The sequence below is a fragment of the Bos indicus x Bos taurus genome, chromosome 22 (genome assembly GCF_003369695.1).
Source record: "Bos indicus x Bos taurus breed Angus x Brahman F1 hybrid chromosome 22, Bos_hybrid_MaternalHap_v2.0, whole genome shotgun sequence".
Lineage (NCBI taxonomy): Eukaryota > Metazoa > Chordata > Mammalia > Artiodactyla > Bovidae > Bos > Bos indicus x Bos taurus.
In genome coordinates this window covers 1,891,575-1,910,148 of record NC_040097.1, presented here as the reverse complement: position 1 = coordinate 1,910,148, position 18,574 = coordinate 1,891,575, and the positions used below count along the sequence as shown (strand labels likewise).

General features: G+C 63.4%; 1 protein-coding gene across 9 annotated transcripts in view; it reads left to right on the top strand.

Annotated features, from left to right (window-relative positions):
- The window catches only part of IQSEC1 (IQ motif and Sec7 domain 1), a 142,734-nt gene extending 124,655 nt beyond the window's left edge, over window positions 1-18,079 (top strand). For 4 of the 9 annotated variants that reach the window (XM_027523705.1, XM_027523703.1, XM_027523698.1 and 1 more), the window contains exons 6-13: window positions 105-271; window positions 3,149-3,288; window positions 3,654-3,683; window positions 4,471-4,596; window positions 5,313-5,412; window positions 6,910-7,071; window positions 8,062-8,238; window positions 16,089-18,079. In XM_027523705.1, coding sequence (XP_027379506.1) covers window positions 105-271; window positions 3,149-3,288; window positions 3,654-3,683; window positions 4,471-4,596; window positions 5,313-5,412; window positions 6,910-7,071; window positions 8,062-8,238; window positions 16,089-16,648 — 1,462 coding nt within the window. In that variant the 3' untranslated portion in view covers window positions 16,649-18,079. Of the gene's footprint in view, window positions 1-104; window positions 272-3,148; window positions 3,289-3,653; window positions 3,684-4,470; window positions 4,597-5,312; window positions 5,413-6,909; window positions 7,072-8,061; window positions 8,239-12,799; window positions 12,850-13,959; window positions 15,652-16,088 lie in introns of those variants that run through there. The other 5 variants (XM_027523700.1, XM_027523706.1, XM_027523699.1 and 2 more) reach the window with 3 other exon arrangements.
- The last annotated feature ends 495 nt before the right edge of the window (window positions 18,080-18,574 follow it).

The window sequence follows — 18,574 nt, the reverse complement described above, 5'->3', positions numbered from 1 at the left end:
AGGCTCTGAGACGAGTGACCAGCCTCGGGTGTTTGGGACCACTGCGGGGCGAGGGGTGGGCTGGCCTCCTGCCCTGGCTGAAGTTCCCCCCCGCCCCACCCCAGCCAGCGGTACTGTATCTGCAACCCCGGGGTGGTGCGGCAGTTCCGGAACCCCGACACCATCTTCATCCTGGCCTTCGCCATCATCCTGCTCAACACCGACATGTACAGCCCCAACGTCAAGCCCGAGCGCAAGATGAAGCTGGAGGACTTCGTCAAGAACCTCCGTGGTGAGCCGCCCTGGCCTCGCCAGCGCAGGGTGGGGGTGGCCCGTCCCGAGGGCGACGTGAGGCCTGGTCTCAGAACGACTGCAGGGTTTGGGCCCAGGCCCGTTGCAGGGCCAGAGGGCGGAGGGACCACAGGCCGGGTGCTCCCGGGGCCTCTGAGCATGCCCCTCCCTAGCCTCCGGTCTGGCCTCCACGGTGGCCCCGTGGCCCTGTTGCCCATGGGAAAGCTGGCTGTGAGCTGCGTGCTCCTGGTGACCCAGGAGCTTCAGGGGCTCCGGTTCCTCCTCTGGTTTAGCGCCTCAGCCATGGGACTGGGGCCTCTGCTGTGTGTGAAACGAGCCCAGAGGGCGGAGGCTCGAGGAAAACAGGGCTGCCGGGACACACACCTGCCTGCCTGCCACCCTCACATCCGTGACCTCGCAGTTCGTGCACCTGTTTGCTCCGCCATCCCAGGACGACGGCGAGGAGTGGCTGTGTCTCCCTAGTTCCCAGGGTGGGAGCCGAGCACCCCAGAACCAGGAGAGCAAGCTGCTTGGCTCTGTCTCAGGAGCCTGGGCCCTTCCCACTGATGACCTCTTGTCTTCAAGCCAGGGACCCCAGGGTTTCTGCCCCACCTTCCTTGAGCTTCGAAGGTTCAGAGGAGGGGGGGCCCACCCGAGGTCACGCAGCAAGTGAGAGTCGGAGGAGGCAGGAGTTCCAAGGCCAGGCCAGCGCTTCTGCATGAAGTGCATGCCCAGCTCGTTCGTCTTAGGGGAGGGTGCCCCCACCCCAGCACACACACTGGACATGCCTTTTCTCTGGAATCGCTCAGCTGCCCAGCAGGACCAGCAGCCAGTGGCTCTGGGAGTCCAGGGAGAGGCAGGAGGGGAGCCTGGACACCTGGCAAGCAGTGTTTTGCTTTTACTGATATTTGTCTTTGAATTTCTTTTTGTAAGTATGTGTGTGTGTACACAGGTTTACTTTTTCATGCGTTTCGGTTCTGGCTGTGCTGGGTCTTTGCTGCTCTGCGTGGGCGTGCTCTGGCTGCAGTGCATGGGCTCCTCATCGTGGTGGTCTCGCTGTGGCCGCTCACGGGCTGTAGGCACATGGGCCTCCGCAGTTGCGGCTCACGGGCTCTAGAGCGTGGACTCAGTAGTTGGGGTACACGGGCTTCGCTGCTCAGCAGTACATGGCATCTTCCAGGACTAGGGATCGAACCTGTGTCTCCTACATGAGCAGACGGATTCTTATCCATTGCACCACCAGGAAAGTTCCTTATGTTTATATTTTGCGTGGGTCCTATCGTCACATGGTTTAGAAGCCAGAGAGTCACATGACCCAGCAGTCACCCTGCTTGGAATTTACCTGAATGAGTCAGAAACTCCCCTCTGCACAGAAACCCACGATTCACAGTTGCCCAAACCAGAAAGCCCCAAGCTGCCCTTCAGTAGGTGCACGAGCCCTGGTCCGTCCAGACTGTGGACTGTTACTCAGAGCTGCAAAAAATGAACTGCCAAGTCTGGAAAAGATGCGGAGGACCCTTAAGTGAACACTGCCAAGAGAAAGCGGCGCTTCTGCAAAGCCTGCACGCGGTCCGGCTCCAGCCACGCCACGTCCTGCGGGGGCGAGGCTGCAGAGACAGGGCTCTGGTGGTGGGCGGGGGGCGGCAGGGGTGCAGAGGGGAGCCCAGAGGGTGTTCAGGGCGGGAGAAAGTCTCTGTGTGGTGGTGTCACAGTGAACACGAGTCACTGCACGTTTGTCCAGACCCACGGGATGGACACCGCCACACAGGAACTCGCGCGTGACCTGTGGCCTCTGGCGACTGGGGCACGTCCGAGTAGGTTTCTCCAGTTGTAGCAAACACACCGCTCTGGTGGGGCTGCTGACTGTGGGGGAGCTGGGATGTGCTTTCCGCTTAATTTTGCTATGAACTGGAAACTGTCCGAAAAGACCCAGAAAGGGCAGAAGGTCCGCCGCGGGGCCCCTCCCAGCCCCAGAGGTCGTGTGTCGGCACTGAGTCCCGCTGTGCCTCCAGAGCTTCCCCGAGAGGCGGACACGTGCAGTTGGCTTCCCCCCTTCCACTTGGCTCCTCGCTCTTGGGTTGAGGCCCAGCCGTAAACCTAAGGGCCTTTGCCGCGTCTGCTCACCTCGATTCTGCGGACACAGTCCTCACTGCCCTGGCGTCCCTACAAGGACCGCTCGGACAGTCCCCCACCAGGCACACGGGTTTGTTCCCTTCTCCTGCAGTCTGGAGGCAGAACCGAGATGCGTATCGCGCCCCAGGGGCCAGACCCTCGAAGGCACTCAGTGCACCTGAGGCGCGTGGCATCAGGCAGGGGACAGGCGGGTCCGAACAGCCCCCAGAGGGCCGAGCTGTCCCACTGCCGCACGCCACCCCAGGAGCCTGCGGACCGAGGCCTGGGGCTCGCATCTCTCCTGAGCTGGGCTGGGTTTTTCTGGCACCACTTCCAGGGCCGTGTAGCAGAAAAGGCTTGAGAGTGTCATCAGAGCGACCAGGGTTCGAGTCCCAGAAATGGGACAGCAGCCACTCAGACCCACTGAGCTGTCCAAGAGGGAGGAAGCTAGAGCTGCCCTTGTCCCCGTGAGGTCGCTGCGCTCTGGGGGCCCTGTGTCGTGGGGGAGGGCTCCTGGCTCAGAGAGGCTCGGTGTCAGGCTGACAAGGGGCCAGATGAGGACGTGGGCCCGCCCCCCAGCGCTGCGGCCGGGATCGAGCGAGGCAGTGTTTACAGAGCCGCCCGAGCGTGGCTGGAAGGCCCCTCCTCGCTAAGCGGGGGCAGAGCTGGCCTGGCGCTGGAGCCGGGGTTCCGTCACGGGGGAGCCGCCCAGCAGCTGTGGGCCAGATGCGGTGCCTTGAGTGAGCCGGCCGCTGTCCCCTCCCAGGCGTGGACGACGGGGAGGACATCCCGCGCGAGCTGCTCGTCGGGATCTACGAGCGCATCCGGAGGCGGGAGCTGAAGACCAGCGAGGACCACGTGTCGCAGGTGCAGAAGGTGGAGAAGCTCATCGTGGGCAAGAAGCCGGTAGGTGGCCTCGCGCCCGCCACGGGGCAGCACCACCCGGCACCCAGGAGCCCCCGCCCTGCGACCCCAGACCAGTCCCCGATGCCGCTGGAGCCTGGTTCCTCCGGTCAGGACTGGTGAATTACACCACCTTTAGGGCCGTCTAAGCGGCTTCCCTCTGGGTCCCTCCGAAGAGAGCCTGAGGCCTTGCTTGAGCCAGCGGCCCGGACTGTGCAGTGGCTCCCTGGTGCCCTGGGCTCCCCTCGAGCCCGCTAGGGGCGCTGGGGAGGTGCCACGGGAGGGGTGTCCCGCGGGGTCTCCACCAGGGCCCGGAGCGTGTGTGGGGCATTAACCTCTCTCGTCGTTTGTTCACTGTTTCCCCCTAGATCGGATCCCTGCACCACGGGCTCGGCTGTGTGAGTGCCCTCCACTTCCCCTTCCGTGGTCCCCGCAAGCCCCCAGCCCCCGGCCCCCCAGACCCACCACTCCGGCTGCACGAGTTACTCTCCGTAGCGATGAGAAATTTGCTTGTCACAATTCTCCCCACCTCGGATCTTGGCGGCCCTGCGGGGAGAGCTGTGCTGTCAGGCCCAAAGCAGATGGTCTCCGTGCATCTCGTCTGGGCCTGGTCGAGCTTGTCCCCAGGCCCCAAGACCCTGCACCTGAACTGATGGTCTTGGGGTGGCGTTGAGGCCTCCCGCCCTCCCCCTGCCCACCTGGCCCGGGTCTGCCTCCCCAGTCCCTTCCGCTGGCCGCCAGGTCAGGGCCCAGGACCCCCGTGACTCGTGTGACCTGGCCCCCCCGGCCTCCCCCCGGCCCCACACTCTGCCGTCCTGTCTCCCGCCCCTGACGGCGTCAGGCTGGGCCCACGTTCCCCTCCCGTGCCCTGCGGCTAGCCGAACTCAGCCCTGGAGAGCTGTGCGTGCGGAGGGCGGGGATCACCCCCTTGGGGTGGCGATCACTGGCTTGGGTCCCCACACGGCTCCCCAGACTCGGACGCCGGGGCTGAGATTCTTCAGGACGGAGGGCCCGGGGTCTGGGGGGCTCAGGCCGCACGTGACAGGCTCTTCGGAGGCTCCCCTGGGCACCTGGGCCCCACACCCTGCTCTCAGCGCCGGGAAGGCGGTCTCCCTGGAGCAGGGCCCGGGGCGGGCGGCGGGCGTCCCCAGCCGGGGTGCAGGCTGACGTGGCCCCTCCACACAGGTGCTGTCGCTGCCGCACCGCCGGCTCGTCTGCTACTGCCGACTCTTCGAGGTTCCAGACCCAAACAAGCCCCAGAAGCTTGGGCTGCACCAGCGCGAAATCTTCCTGTTCAACGACCTCCTGGTGGTACGTGGGCCCATGGGTGCGGGGCTGGGTGCGCAGACCCCCGGCGCCTTGGGCCGCCTCCTCCAGGATGGAGCGTTCGGCCTCTGCAGCTCCTGTCCCGGCCCCTCGGCCTCTGGGGAGCCTCTTCCTGACACTGCTAGCAGAGGCCTCGCGGCTCCCTGAGCTGGAGCTGGCGGGTGTGGTGCCACCCTGTTGGCCTGAGTCTCAGCCCCAGGACTGGAGGGCTGGACGCGGCAGAGAGGGGCTCCCCAAGAGGACGCTGAGCTCTTGCCCCCAAAACAGGCAGCCTGGGGGTGAACATGGTCCTGCAGCCGCCTTCTTCCCCGGGACCCCCAGCCCCTGTCCCCGCCCGATGAAGGAGCAGCCGCTGTGCTCAGGCCCCCGAGCCTGGAGTCCAGACACGCAGCTTCCAGTCGTTTAAGAGCCCCTGACCTTGAGCAAGTCGCTGCAGACCTCTGGGCCTGGTGTCCTCCGCTGTTCGACTCATCCGTCAGCGGGTTCTGCTGGGCTTGCGTGGGGCCTGCAGGCATGAGTGTCCCTCCTACCGGCCCTTCGCTGCCCTAGGAGCCTGCTGGCCTCAGAGCTGCGGGGCGGCGGGGTAGGGGTAGGGGTCCTCACACAGGAGAACACAGCCCCGGGGGCTGCGAGAACCGATTCCCCGGGGTGCCCCTGCAGTGCGGGCCTGGGGCTCAGCCTCTGTGTCTGCCTGCCCCCAGGTCACCAAGATCTTCCAGAAGAAGAAGAACTCAGTGACGTACAGCTTCCGGCAGTCCTTCTCCCTGTACGGCATGCAGGTTCTGCTCTTCGAAAACCAGTGTAAGTGGGTCCCAGCGCCCGGCGTTCGGGTTCCCTCTTTTATCAACGGAGGGCCAGTTGCAGGCTCAGAGTAACCAGGGAGCATTTCATATCATCAGACGTGGGGCTGCTCACGTTGACTTTCGCCGTTAACTTCTTGCAGGGAATAAGATGTTTACATCTAGGGCAGAGTGAAAGTGAAAGAAAGTGAAAGTGAAGTCGCTCAGTCGTGTCCGACTCTTTGCGACCCCATGGCCTGTAGCCCACCAGGCTCCTCCGTCCATGGGATTCTCCAGGCGAGAGCACTGGAGTGGGTGAAAGACATCCAGCAAAACGGCCCTGGTGACGTGTGGGTTTCACCAGTCGGGCGAGGGTCGTGCCTGAGGGGCTGCCGAGGTTCCCATCAGGGCCCCGGGTCCACATGCTCTGGCCTTGGCGGCCGTGTGGCCTGGCTGTTTGACATCTCGGGCCATCGCACGCCCCCAGGCTGGAAGGCTGCCCCCGCCCTGCTTTCCCCCAGGGAGCCTGGTGCCACGTGCTCTGTTGTGTCCAGCAGGCCCCCCAGGGAAGGGGTGGGGATGGCAGGGACCCCCTGGGAACAGCCCGACTAGACGAGGTCCTCAGGCAGAGGACCTCAGGCACCCGGGTCTCACACAGGCAGCTCCTGGTCAGTCACAGCCCACTCACGTTAGACTCGGCTTGAACTTTGTTTTCTGTTTTATTGAACTGGTTCTGAGATCGTCACGCAGGGCTCAGCTGTCCTTGGCTTCTCCTGAAAGCTACGTTTGGGTGCATGAGGCCCATGTCCTCACACGGTAGACAGGCTCTCCAAGCTGCTCAGTCTCCCCTGGCCCACTTCCCGATTTTAGGAAACCTGCTCAGGCCTCTAAGCGTTGGAGCTCGCGGCCCTGAAGCAGGTCTGAGCTGTGATGGGATTGTCCTCTGGGCCGAGAACTGTTGCATGCCGGGTGATGGGTGCTTGGTTTCCACTGATGAGAGAGGGGGCACCAGGACCCCACAGCCCCGAGAGCTTGGAGGCGGCCCCGAGCAGGAGGGAGTGGGCGATGCTGTTGGCCGTGGGGCACCCACAGTGTCCCCGAGGGAGCTGGGCGGGGTAGGCACAGAGGCCAGGCAAGAGAGAGCACGGTCCCCTGAGGTGACCAGACAGGTGAGTGGGAACACGGCCTCCGTCTCCTCCCAGACTCAGCACCCGGCCAGCCTCATGTCCCAGGCAGAGTGACCGAGGACCCTGACGTTCAGGGTCCAGGCTGCAGGCCCGTCCGGTGGGGAGCACCAGGGCTGGGCCCTGCCTCCACTCAGCCAGATCTGAGCCCGGCTTGAACCCGGAGCAGTGTGGATCCCGGTCGGGAGCCCGGGGGCTGTCTGGTGGTCCCCGCGGCCTGAACCGTGGGGCCTGTCCTCCCCGTGGGGGGCGCGTCTGGGGAGCCCCATGGAACGCCAGGCCCGAGGGGAGGCGGGGAGCCTGCGCACAGGCCCGTGCTCTCGCTTCCCCTGCAGACTACCCCAACGGCATCCGGCTCACGTCCGCCGTCCCAGGGGCCGACATCAAAGTGCTGATCAACTTCAACGCTCCCAACCCTCAAGACCGCAAGAAGTTCACCGACGACCTGCGGGAGTCCATTGCGGAGGTGCAGGAGATGGAGAAGCACAGGATAGAGGGTAGGTCAAGGTCATGGCCACCGGGGGGTGGCGGGGGGGGGCGGGTGGGCACTGCCTCCCGTCTGCGGCGGTACAGGAGATGGAGAAGCACAGGATAGAGGGTAGGTCAAGGTCGTGGCTGCCGGGTGGGGCGGGCGGTGGGCGGCGCAGGCACTGCCTCCCGTCTGCGGCCAAGACTGTGGGCAGACGCCGGGGTGCCACCATGACTCGGGAGCCTCGGCCCCTCTGGCTTCCCACAGCCACGTGCCCAGACAGCACCCACCGACCACCCCTCCCCCCGCCACCCAGACCACAGGAGGAGCATGGGAGTGGGGGGATTGCGGGGGTGGGCAGGGGTCTCCAGGTGAGAGCCTGTCCTGCCCAGGGAACCACATCACAGGCCCCAAGGAGGCCGCGGCGTTCCTGGTCCCCCCGCCCCTCCATGTCCGGAGCCCTGGAGCTGAGCTCTCTGCACCGGAGCGTGGCCAGCATTGGTGTCCTCTGGGCCCGAGCACCGGGTGGACTCAGGGCTGAGGCCATCCCCGGCTCCCCTGAAAGCTGGCGATGCCCACCCCCGCCACCGCTCGGCTCTGAGCCTCGTTCCTGCAGTGTTCACATTCCGGGGGACACAGGAGCGGCCCCCGCTCCCCAGCCTCCATCCACGGCCAGGCCGGGCTACCCTGGCTCCACTCTAGACCCAGGAATTCAGTCTTCCCCCAAGTCGCTGAGCTCCCTGCAGGCCTCGGTGCTCTGGCATCTGCAGCCTCCCTGCGGGGTCTCCCTCAGTTGCAGGGGTGGGGGTCACTCCAGTTCCTCCCCAGATGACCTCGCCCCTCCATCTCCCCGACAACCCTGGAGGTGGCGGCTCGGCCTGTGCCGCCCAGAGCACACCCCTCCCCCCAGACCCCCGTTGCTCAGCGTCGCCCTCCTGAGGGTTGCCCGGCCCCGCTGCCGCCCCCCACCTGCCCTGGGCCGGGGCCCTGCTGCTCACTGCCCGGTGCTCTGTCGCAGCGGAGCTGGAGAAGCAGAAGGGCGTCGTGCGGCCCAGCATGTCCCAGTGCCCCAGCCTCAAGAAGGAGCCGGGTGGCGGGACGCTAAGCCGGGCCTGCCTGGACGACAGCTATGCCGGAGGCGAGGGGCTCAAGCGCAGCGCCCTCAGCAGCTCCCTGCGCGACCTCTCGGAAGCGGGTAAGAGCCAGGCCGGACCACCCCCTGCCCAGCACACATGGGGGGGCTCCGCCGCGCGCAGCACATCGGCCAGGGGGGTGGGGGGCACCGCGGCGGAGGGGCTCGGACTGAGCTGGTGTGGGTGGCCGCCCCCAAGCCACCACAGCATCTGAGCAGGCAGGGAGGGTGTCCCCCGGAGGCCCCAGGGAATGGTCACAGGCAGGACAGCTGTGCGGGTACCCCGTCTCCCCCGCTTTTTATTTGCCCTTCCGTTTTCTGAGCCCAGCTCTCGCACAGGGAAAGCTAGGCCCCGTCACTCTGCGCTGCCTGTGCCCGCACCTCACACTGACGAGGGCAGGGGGGTGATGCCCGCTGTGCCGTGTCCAGGGCCCCATCGTTGCCCGCAGTCCCAGGGCCTGCTCTCCCGGCAGAGGTCCCCTTCCTAGGAACTCCGGGCCTCCGTCCAGCCCAGAGGCGACAGAGGAGAAAGCCTTGGCGGGAGCGTCTTTCAGTGTTGCCTCGTTTCTGTGCGTGTGTGGTTTGCCGCCAGCCTCGTTACCTGCAAGCCGCCCGGGTCTCCTGGGGTGGGGGCTGTGCCTGGAGCATCAGGGGGCGCCGGGAAGTGGCGGGGGCGGGGAGCCTGCTGCCCCAGCCTGCTTTGCCTGCCAGTGCTGTCAGGGAGGCCATAGGCACGAGGTGCGTCTGGCCAGGCAGCTCCTCCCCGGAAGAGGCTGGCTCAGCGTGGAGCGGAGGCAGCCAGGCACGTGGACATGTGGCCATCCCAATGCTGTAGGCTCCTGGGACCCTCGACTTGCACCCTGGTCCCAGGAGCCCGATATGACCCAGGTTTGCTGTGGGGAGACCCTTTTGGGGTGAGATCAGCCCCCTCCCCGTTCCCCAGGGCCCAGCGGCCCCTCTACCACCAGGCGCTCGCCCAGCCCAGCCCAGCGGCCTCAAGCATCACTGTGTGGCCAACTCTGGGCCCCCAGAGAGAGCTGCTCGAGGCAGCATCCCATCCCTACCCGCCCACACCCAGCAGCGCTTCGTCCCTTCAGCATGTTCGTTTCTCAGAAGTTTTCCCCTTTTTTCTTTATTTTTGAGTTGGATTTTTTTCCTTTGCTTCTGTCTTACCATTTTTTTATTTTCTTTCCATCACGAAAATGCGAAGTGCATGGCCAGCGTGAGAGTCAAGCAGGGCTTCTCAACCCGGCTCTGCTGACTTTTTGGGCCGGACCATCCCTGCCGTGGGGTTGCTCTGTGCAGGACGCCTCTGCCCACTAGATGCCAATAGCATCCCAGTCACGACAATCGGGAACCTCCCTCCAGATTGCCAGGTGCCCTCGGCAGGGAGAGGGCAGAGTCTGGCTGACAGCGTGGCCATGGTTGAGAACCACTGTTTTCCCATGGCTCGTGACACCCAGCTAGACGTAACCAAATTGCTCTGGGGCCCTGCAGGCTGGGGCCCGGGGCCCGTGTTTGGGTTTGTGCAGTGGGGCCGCCTCGGGCCTCTAGGGGCCCCGTCCAGCCCCCCTGGGTAGGAGCGGCCTCAGCGCAGCTGGCCAATTACTCTGGCTGCTGACAGTCAGGCATCCACTCTCTGTAGACGGAGCCGTGTGCCCGGCACGTGGCTGTGTGAGGGGCCAAGCTCTGAGCTCTGGCTGGTTTCTGTCGGGGATTCTCAGCCAAGAAGGACTGCAGGGGGCCAGAGTCCTTGGACCCTACGCTGAAGAGGGTCCCCAGGAAGATGCCACCTGCTCTTGATGGTGGGAGGTGAGGTTCGGCGGGTGTTTCAGTCGCCGCCTGGGACAGGCGCCCCCGCGACCTCCACAGGAAGACAGGCCAGCGTCAGCCACCTCCTGGAAGAGGCCATAGGCGTGCACCCTTTGCTGGACGGGGTCAGGGAGAATTGCTTCGAGGCAGTGATGTCTCCGCCTGCGTGCCCGGCCAAGAGGGGCTTGCAGGGGATGGCCCAGGTGGAGGGCCAGTGACGCCCAGTGACGGGCTCGTCCTTGCCCCCAGAGCGGCTGCCCCAGACCTGCGACCACCCGGCCGTCCAAGAGCCAGGACCCCAGGGACGGGGCCTCAGACCGCAGTGGACCTTGGGGGCCCGGGAGGCAGGCATGGTTTGACTGCCCAGAAGGACCCAGGCAGCCAGCTTGCCAAGAGCCAGAGGAGGGCGCGGCCCCAGCCCGGCCCCTGCGAGCTGCGAGGCCTCGTCCAGTTTCCATCCCTGTGGTCTCCCTTCCGCCTCCGCCGGGCCCTGCTCGTTCCGGGGCGCCAGAGCTGTGCCAGCCCACAATCAAGGACCCCAAGGGCCTCCAGGCAGAGCCTCGCTGGGCCCACGCACCAGGCCGATTTGGGGACTTTGGCTCCAGCTCTAGGCCGAGTCACCCCTGTGGGCCTCGTTCCCCGGCTGCAGTGGGGACGAGCGCTGCCCCCAGGGTCTGTGAGCGTCGCTGCCCGCAAAGTGTTGGTGCGGCGCCTGGCCCAGCATGCCAACTGTGCCACCCTCACCATTGAGAGGACCACAGCCTGAAACCTGGGGCGGGGCCCTGCCGGCCTGCTGGCCCGCCCTGAGAAGCCAGCAGGCTGTGAAGAGCCACACCAGCTGTCCATCCAGATGCGGCTTCCAAGCTGGCCGTGGCCAGGCTGACCAGGCCTGCTCTGGCCTTCAAGAGGCGCCAGCTAGGATGGGGCGCTCCCTGAGGCTCGCGCAGGGTTCCAAGATGGGGGCCCCAGGGCTGCGCTGTCCCGGCCCGTCCCCCTCCATCAGTAGACGGGGTATGTGTGTGCACACGCCTGCATGTGGCCCCCAGGGGGCAGGTGCCCACGGGCGTGCCCGGGACTGGAGTGCAGACATGCGCAGGGACATCCCGCAGCTCCTGTTGACCTGCAAAGTCCAAGAGATGAGTTCTAAGAAACTCAGATTCCCTCCTGGACATCCGAGTAAGAGCCCTCCTGAGTCTTGGCCCACGCTGGGCAGGAGGGGTTCTGTTTAGCTCCAGGGGGCAGCCTTTGATGCCCCCACACCAAGCCTGGGCCTGGCCCAGTCCTGGTGGGAGAAGCAGGCAGGCTGGCAGAGGGCAGAGCAGGACACCAAGGCGGAGAGTCAGCAGGGTGCCAGGGGGGCCACCCCTCCCTCTGCAGGGCCCCCCTCTGGCGGCTGGGGACTCTGTTTCCGCCCCATGCCCCTGTGCTGCTGTGTTGAGACAAAGCAGGAAGGGGAGGTCGACCCTCGTCTCACACCAGCTGAAAGGCGAGGAGGGACAGGTCACCTTCAGCTGGGGACGAGGGCCGTGTCCACGAAGTTGTCCGTGGTCCTCAGCACCGCATCCACTGTGTGGCCCGGTCCTGTGGGCTCTGGGGCCGGGACGCGGCACCACCTTCAGGGGACTCCAGGCTCCCAGCTGGACTCAAGTTTGGGGGTCAGCAGGTGAAGACCCAGGCCCTGGATACCCCCCTCAGCCTGCTGTTGCGGGCAGGTGCATCTGCCACCGTTTCAACCCAAAGGGTCCAGACACACCCTGTCTACCCAACGCAGGTCGGGGCGTGAGCCACACCACGGTACAAGGCCGCCCCTTCCGTCTCCCGGGCACCTGGGCTGGTCCAGCTCGGAGGCAGCACGGCCAAGGTCTCCCACCTCACATGGACAGGTGGATGTGGTGTAAACCGCTCGCCGTGGGAACGAAGTCACTCAGTCCATTGGCCAGAGCTTCCATCTCCTGGCGTGGACAGAGGGCACCTGTCCCGCACTGCGGGGCTTGTGGAAGCCGGAAGAACGTCTGGAGTCCCTTCTCTGCTCCCAAGAGCTGGCTGGAGGCTGGACCCGGCCGAGCCCTCAAGCTGTGGCACCATCGTCCCCAACAGCCTCGGTGTCCTGCAGGAACCCCCGGAGAAGTCGTCTGGAGGACCCCGTGGAGGGTGGGGCGGGCTCTGGGCCTCCAGAACCAAGAGGAAGACTCAGCCTCCTCGGACACAGCCAACGCAGATCGCATGCCTGCCCCGTGCCATGTGCGGGGCACTCAGAGGCGTTGTCAGTGAGGGCTCATGGCCCGGAAGGCGTGTGGCCTCCCAAGGGGCTGGCGCCCACAGCGGGGAGAGCTGGTCTGCGGGCCCGTCCATGCCCCCGGCCAGACACTGCACAAAGCAAACACGGCCCCAGGGAGAGGGGACCTGGAGCTCATCTCCTGAGAGTCCCCTCGCCCTGCAGGCAGCAGCGTGCGTGCGTGTGCGCGTATGTGTGACATACGCCCGTGAAATCCACCCAAGGGCAGTGCAGGATCACGAGTGGCTCGTTGCAGCTGCTGGAGGAGCTGAGGGTTCCCGCCCCGCCCTCCCCGGCACCCACCCCACAGGCTTCCGGTCCATGAGATGGGGATAAAGTTGGGCTGATTGGAAAAGATTTTTTTTTTTTTTGGTCTTTTTGTCTTTTTTCTTTTCTTTTTTTTTTTTTTTTTTTTGCTTTTTAAGAACCGCGTTGTCTTTTTAAGTCGTCAGCGCCCTGCCCCCGGCTCCGCCGGGCCGTGGGTGGCAGCGCAGGCCCGTGTCGCGTCTAACCTCTGGTATTGCATGTTCTGGGCAGGGAAGCGAGGGCGTCGCAGCAGTGCGGGATCGCTAGAGAGCAATGTGGAAGTAAGTAGGAGCCCGTCCGGCTGGCTGTCGTGTGTCGCCTCCCGTCCTCAGTTTTTGCCTCTTGTCTTTTTTTTTTTTCTTTCTTTTTTTTTTTTGCTCCTCCTTCCCTCCTCCACAGAGGCCAGATCCACCCCGCCTGCCTGGCACGTGCATGCCGCCCGCCTAGACGCGCCCGCGCCCCTCACCGCTTGTGGGGGCTGGAACGGTGGGGGCGGGTCCGGGTCTGCCTGTCACGGTTTAGTCTCCGCTTAACCCGCGCCCCGCGGCCCTGAGCATGGTTAACACCCCGGCTCCCCGCACTCCCCGCGGCCCCGCCCCCTCGCTGTCGGCCCCGCCCTCTCGGACTTCCGCGCTCGGCCATCCCCATCGCTTCTCCTTCCTGGAGGTTCGATTGCTGTGTGTCTGCAGTCAGGGCGCCTCGGAATTGCTCAGCCAGCTCGGGGGCGGAGAGCCGGGAGAGAGAGGAGTTCAGTGTGGATTTCATGAGGTTCCATTCATCCTCCAGCCATCTCGACATTCCTGTTCTCATCTCCGCTCAGCTTACAGGCCTCTCTGTCTCCTCTCTTCCCGTGTTTGGTTGGCGTGAGGTAGTTAGGTAGCCGCAGTGAGACGCCTAGGCGGTGCCCACCCGCAGGGGGAAGCTCCCCCAGCCCCTCCTGCGGCCCTCAGCACCCCTCCCCCGCCCCAGGCAGAGCACACGCCCTCGGACACTGAGGACCCAGGAGAGCTCAGAGCAGGGTGTGGGCGGGAGCGAGCCCTCTCCGCCCCGCCCCGCACACGCCGCTCACAGACACCCGCAGACACACGGTTCTGATCTGTAGGCGCGGGCCACCCCCCAGGCAGGGTGCTCGGCAGGACTGCGTTACCCCCACGCGTCTCTCCCCCAAGGCCCACTCGTGGGCCGCCACTTCCCCAGCTGACCTGCACGGCAGTGTCCGGAGGTGGCCCCCGAGTCCAGCCTCCCGCGGCCTGACCTCTGCGGCCAGCACGTTGAACTAAGGCTTAGCAGTCACTGGGGGAGACATTTTAACCTTCTTTTTTTCTGAGAATCATTCTGCCGCAAGTGCGCTAAGCTCTTTTAATTTTGGTTTCTATGAATTTCCTTTTTAGGGGTCCATCATTAGCAGCCCTCACATGCGCCGGAGAGCTACATCAACACGAGACTGCCCATCTCGCCCACACCAGGCCACGCCCAACTCCTCCTCCCTCCTGGGCTCCCTGTTTGGGAGTAAGAGAGGGAAGCCCCCTCCCCAGGCCCACCTGCCCCCAGCCCCGGCCCCGCCGCGCCCCGCGACCGGCCACCCCCAGGGGCCTGTGGAGGGCCCCCTTGCGGGCCCAGTGCATGGGCACCACGGCCAGTACTGCTGCCTGCAGCAGAACCCGCCCCCCTACCACCACCACCACCACCACCACCCCCCACCGCACATCCAGCACGCACACCAGCACCACCACGGCCCCCACGGGGGGCACCCTGCATACGGGGCCCACGCGCACGGCCACCCGCCGCTGCCCGCGGGCCACGCGGGCCACGCGGCGCACCACCACGGGCAGCCGCCCGCCCCGCCGCCCCCCACCAGCAGCAAGGCCAAGCCCAGCGGCATCAGCACAATTGTGTAGACCGCCGGGGTGGGGTCCCGGACCCCCGGAACACGTGCACACCACACAGGCGCGCCCAGGGCCGCGGCCCGACCAGACCCAGGCACCTCCTGTTTGTACCTCCCCTCCGCCCCCCGGCCTGGACGGAGCCCCCGCGCCCCGGGGCTCAAGTCACAGGGAACACAGCCCCCGGTTTGAGTTGGCAGGGGCGCCCCTCGGCCCGAGAGGTGGACCTTGGCCACCACCAGCCCGGAAACGGTGCCGCCGGCCGGGCAGACGTTGAACCGAGTCCCGGCCCCGATCCCCACCCAGCTCCCAGCTCCCTGCCCCCTCACTGTACCTGGGGGGAACCGAGTCCCGGCCCCGATCCCCACCCAGCTCCCAGCTCCCTGCCCCCTCACTGTACCTGGGGGGAACCGAGTCCCGGCCCCGATCCCCACCCAGCTCCCAGCTCTCTGCCCCCTCACTGTACCTGGGGGTGATGACCCAGCCTAGGAAAAGAAGAGATGACACAAAAGACCAGAGGCAGAACCAAACACACAACCCAAAACTTGCTGCATTATTGCTCTTTTATTGACAATGGGCAAAAGCTAAGTAGACCTGATATGGTTGATGAAAATACGTAAGTAAACTTTATATAATATAAATATATAAATATATAAATACATATATACATATATATATATATACTGTATAGGTAGTGTTTGTGTGTGAAAGGCAAGCGTTTCAGTCTACAGAATTAGCAATAGAGACTTTACAAGGAGCCCCACTTACCTGATAGGAAGACAGAACCTTAGACAAACGTGTGAGAGATTAGACCAAAAATTTAAACGCTAGGGACAAACTCAGATACTTCCATATTTTCGTAAGAAGAGACGCCCCACCCCCAGGACTGGCTGAAATCTTTACGCGATCACTACTAACCGTGCCAAGTAACATAGCATCTAAGTGTTTTCAAAGTCTGATAATTGCTTTGTATAAATCCTTATTTTATTAACAGATGACTATCATAAGTAATCAGTATTATAACTGCTCTGTTATTTCAGGTAAGCAAATAGATTTTAAAAATGCAGTAAACTCTACCGTAGCAACTCGGGAGCACTAGTTCAGAACTGGTTGTCCCGGACTGTTGGTTACCCAGACTCTTAGACACTTTAAATGGCTGCAATAACTGTGAATTTCCATGATCCATATTTCTTTCGTACGCATCCGGTTTACTGCACATTCATTCAGAGCCCTCCGTGGGCACCCCACCCCCGGCAGGGAGGTGTTCATCTCCCACATGAAAGCGACCAACTCATGCTCGTCTCCCCAGCACCATAGCCCCTCATCCTGTCTCCAGCCGCAGCAGGCAGACGCCCGGAGAATCGAAGGCTGCTGCTCTTGGCGTTTAGCGACGCAGGGCGGTGTGTGTGTTTCCCGTTTTGTTTTGAGTGGTGGCCGTGACCATCGTGAGTCCGTGTGGCCGTGTGCTCGCGCCCCCCGTGTTACGTCTCCGCGGCCAGCCCGAGCCGGCGAGGAGCGCCCGCCCCCGCCTCCCGCCGGGGCGCGCCCGGCTCTCCCGCTGTGCTCTGTCGCTTCCGTGTGTGGGGGCCCCGTCCGCCCGCTCGGGGCCGGAGTCACCCACGGGCCGTCCTTTGTAGTTTCAGCCCTTCGAGCCACTGCGGCCGCCCGTGCTGTGCTCCTAGGCCGCGGACCGGAGGACTGCCCCCGGGCCCTCCGGGCGGGAGCCCCCGCAGGAAGGGCGAAGCTGGCGCGGGACTGCACGGGCGCGGGGCCCTGGACTGCGGCGGGACAGCCCCGGGGAGCCCACCCTGGCTGCGGCCGGGGCTCTGCCCACCCCACCCCACCCCACCCCTTTCTCGCATCATCCAGGTCTCCAAACCAGCAATTCTGCAAACCGAGCACTTTGTTAATCTCCACAGAGAGCAAATACAGCAATCTAGAGTTGAGCCTTTTCTTTTTTTTTTTCTTTTTTGAAAGAAGTGTGACTTTAACCTGCCCGCCTTTATCTTCCCATCCGTGTGGTCCTCCTCCCTCGGGCATCGCTCAGAGAGGTGGGAAGCACGGCGTGTCTGTTCCGGTCCGGGCTGGGCTGGGGGGTGGGAGAGGCTCCCCAGTTCCGCGGACCCGGAACTCCCGGTCAGCCCTCAGAGCCCGCCCCCGAGGCGTCCTGTCCTGCGGTTCCAAGGGCGGCGGGTGACTGGGAGCAGTCGGCGTGTACTGCATGTCCTCCGGCGTCAGGCGCGTGAGGCCACACTGTGTATCGTGTATTTGCAAAACTCTCAGTGTTCCTGTTGACAAATAGTTGAAGTAAAGTGGTAACATATTAAATATGTCGGCTTTTCTTCACCGTCTGTACCAATCGTAGGCTCTAACTGTAAACTCCAGGTTGTTCCAGAAAAGATGCAGGCGCGCTGGCTGGCAGCAGGCCGCCCTTTCTAGAGGGCCATCACTGATGGGGCAGAGCCCAGTGGGGTGGAGCTGGGGCACAGGGCACCCTCTCTCTGTGCGCCATTTGGAACCCCCACCTCCGACCTCTTGGGTCCACAGGGCTGGGCGCTTCCAGCTTTCTGCTGGTGGGTTCCAGTCAGTGAGGTTTCATCAGCGTTTCAGGGACAAACGTATCACGGGATGAGTGTCCCCAGAAGGCACACTGTTCCGTGGAGGAGGCTGGAGCCCGGCCGCCCCGACCTCGTGGGGAAGCAGGTGTTCCTGATGGGCTGGTGGTCCCAGGCAGCTCTCTCAGGACCCCAGCCCACCCCAAGGTCCGCCTGCCCGCACAGGAGGCAGAGGCGGGCGTCACCAGGCCGCGTGTCCTCCGTCCTCACTGTCAGGACGCGTGTGGGGCGTTTTGCTCACAGATTATCTCAGCAGGAGACCCTTAGAGGAAGCAAGCTGGTACCATCACCCAACATCTTTTCTGGGACAACAATGAAGTCGTGTATTTTTATTTTTTTTTAAGTTTATGAATGGATTGTATAACAATGTAAAAATAAAGTTCATCCTAATAAGACGTGCGCCTCTTACTTAAAAACGTCCTCAGTCGTCCTGTGTAAAGCGATTTTCCATCCCCCACCGCATGCCCCAGGAGCCTCTCGGTTTTAAGATGAGCTGAAGTGACAGCAGGTAGCACACGTGACCCTAGATCTGACTCGGCACCGCACGAAGCCGTGTCGCCACAGGTAAGCATGCACCTTACCATCCGCTGTAAAACACCACCACCCTCCCTATCTGAAAAACAAATCCTTCCGTAAGTATCTTAAACACGGCAATGAAGATCCAGGAAGCAGTTTGCGAGTGAGTCGGCGTGGGGCTGGAATGGGGGTGGGGGGCCTGATCTCCGCGTGACCCCCGTTGCGGTCACAGGGCACACTCAGGCAGCACCGTCTCCTTTGGGGCACTGTAACTCACCTTCGAGTTGTCTCCCACAATTAGAACCAGGACTTGAGTGCAGGCTGTTGAGACCTCAGGGGCGCCCTGGCTCACGGGAAGCCCAGCACTCACCGTGTAACTTTGGGGAGACAGAAGTGGTTTTGTTTCTCTGTGTGTTCTGTTTGTAAGTAACAGACTCTACTGATGTAAAACCATAGCTGTGATCAATGTGGAGAAAGCAAATAAATCCTTTGAAACACTTGTGTTCTCACTTTTTCTGGGAAGACTGGCCATTTCCCTGTTGGCCGGACACAGAGATCCCCAGGTGGAGAGGTGGCCCTTCCCTGGTTGTGACTGTGATGGGCTGCAGCGTCCGGGAAGACGCGAATTTGAGGATGCTGACAGACGACTTAAGGGTACTCATCGCAACATAGGCGCTGGTAGAAGATTCCCAAGGTATTTATAATTTCTAGCAGCTTTGAACAAAATTTTGTGCTTTCATTGAGGTAGAGGAGATGGACCCTATGAAGCATGGGGCTGGGCAGGGTTGACTTGTGGGCAGAAAGACACCCAAGGGCCCAGCCCCCATCACGCGATGGGTAACATCACTCGGAAGCCAGGAAGGTGGATTCTGTTCTCCTGGAAGCAGGGGTTCTGCAAGAATGTGCTTGGCTGGTGCTGTTTGTCCTTTCCTTAAACCCAGATCAGCTCCAAAGAATACCCCCTTGAAAGCTTCACTACATACAAAACGAGG